Source organism: Orycteropus afer, unplaced genomic scaffold, assembly GCF_000298275.1.
Source record: "Orycteropus afer afer isolate SDZICR_OR568_19922 unplaced genomic scaffold, OryAfe1.0 scaffold00392, whole genome shotgun sequence".
NCBI lineage: Eukaryota > Metazoa > Chordata > Mammalia > Tubulidentata > Orycteropodidae > Orycteropus > Orycteropus afer.
Window position 1 is genome coordinate 2,134,882 of NW_006921979.1, and position 2,145 is coordinate 2,137,026.

The following is a 2,145-nucleotide window of genomic DNA, read 5'->3' on the forward strand; positions in this document are numbered from 1 at the left end:
CGCGCCGCTCGGCTCTGGCGCGGCGCCCTCCCTCCCCCCGTCTCTCGTTCTACCGCGTCGTTTCGCGGGCTGCGGGCGCTGCGGCCTGTTGCGGGGCCTGGAGCGCAGACGCGGCCGGCTGTGCAGCCGCAGCCGCCCCTCCCTCGCTGCCGCCTCCCTCCCTATTGTTGGCGGCGGCTGGCTGGTGCTTCCCGCCGCGGTTAGGCCCGGGTAGGGGGCTGCGTGTGCGCGGCGGGGAGAGCGGGCCGCCACCGCACCCCCTCCTGTGCTGCCGGCCCCAAGGAGGAAGCCCTGGCAGGGCGCGCGCCAGCTGCCGCCTCTTCCCTGACTCCGCCGCTCGGGCTCCGATTCCTCCTGTCGCTCCATTTTGTCTCCCTCACCGCGCACGGTCACTTCATGGAAGGCCGCATTCATGGCCCTTTGTATCCCGCGCGCCCAGTTTCCTGGGTGCTTTTGCTGGGTTTGCGGCAGATTTCGGCGTGGTTCTTTCCTCCTCCTCCTCCCCTCACGGTTTCTGAAGGGTGATTAGGTGTGGGCACCTTTGCAACAAGTCCTTTGACATTTGGACCCACAGATTGTATTTAAAAGTCGGTGCGCTGGTCCTTCGCCTCGTTTATCGCGGGCTTGCAGTGTCTCTGAGGCCCAGTGGCTCTTGGCCTTTGTGATGAAAATACCTGTGAAGATGGCTTGGGCTACAGGCACCAGAACCTAATGGTGGGATGGAACAAAAAGATGGTAGTTCACCCAGAGATTAGAGTAGAGGAATGATTAAAAATGAAGACCGTTCACACGAAATTTCTTACGTTATATTTAAAAAATAAAGACTTGTACATACGACTGTATTTTCGAAAGCAGGGTGTTAAATTTCTTCCGCGGGATCTGCTTTACATTTTGAGAGGTGGGAGAAAGTGAAAATGCAAGGATTTTCCAATATCCCATAGGCCACGGTTGCCTGCAAAAAGGAGCTGTGGAGCAGTGATGCCAGATGATGGGCATCCTTGTAAAAGATCTAGTTAGTTACTGGTGACGTTTAAGCGCTAAGCCTGCTGTGCACATTTTTACTGCATTTTATGTTATAATACTTTTTTTCTTTTAAATCAAATTGTACCTAACTAAATGTAGTGCACCAAAAAGCATTATTTTTATTTATTTCTTTTATTTTCTAGGTTCGTATAAGAAGCTTAATAAAATTCTACTGCTTAACGTGTTTTTTTTTTTTTTCCCCTCCCTGTGTCAAGGGCCTTATTTGTGATTAAGGGCTCAAGATTTTTAAAAACATGGATGCTACAGAAGTCCTTACTGTTTGTCAAAAACGACTTCGTGCCCCTGGTTTAAATATTAGAGAAGAAAAAGAAAATTCCAATTAATTGTTTCTGAAGCCCTAAAAAACTGGATACGTTTAAATATAACTTATTGTCATCAAATGTTAAGTTAAACTTTTAATTCTGCTTAAATTTTGGATATATGCGATGTCTTAGTGTGTCAGTTACAAATTAGAAAATTTCCTTGAGTGCTACAAAGAGTCAGATTCTAATGCTTATAATTAAGGTCAATAGACAAAGACTTCTAGGAATTTTTTTTCTCTTATTAAATGAATATAACATTCCATCTAAAAGATGGCCATACAAGTAAAGGAACAATTGAGTATTCAGGACTGTTCTCATTAGGTTTTCTTGCAGGAGAATACATTGCTTCACCTTTCTGCCCACAATTTAGGAAGAATTGGGGCATAATTTTAGAAGCTAAAGCTTTCTTCGGCCATTCTTCATGAATTACTATTTTAGTCTTTAGCTGACTGCTTATTTGGGAGGGACATCTTATCCAGATAGCTGTATAGAGTGATACTTTCTTATCCCTGTGCAGTTAAATGCTGACTGAGCAGGAGGTAAGAAAAGATTAAAATTTTGTGAATTTGATGAGGGACTACTTTATAAGGGTTTTTTAAAAATGTAACTTCATTGACTTGTATCTGTAGCATTGTATCTCATACATAGTTGTATAATTTTACCAGTAAAGCTTTATGCCTTTATAGACTAATGGGGATGGGTCTCCAAGTTTAGTGGGTAGAGGCTTTGTTTTTCTTATTTTGCATATCATTGGCTTCTGTAATCTGCTTGCAGTGGCAATTCCTTTTTTTTTTTTTTT

The 2,145-nt window shown here is 44.4% G+C and overlaps 1 protein-coding gene across 1 annotated transcript in view; it reads left to right on the forward strand.

Moving 5' to 3' along the window:
* The first annotated feature begins 412 nt into the window (after positions 1-412).
* The window catches only part of CPSF6 (cleavage and polyadenylation specific factor 6), a 23,178-nt gene continuing 21,445 nt past the window's right edge, over positions 413-2,145 (forward strand). The window contains exon 1 of the mRNA XM_007953403.1: positions 413-460. Within this exon, the coding sequence (XP_007951594.1) occupies positions 413-460 (48 nt within the window). The remainder of the gene's footprint in view (positions 461-2,145) is intronic.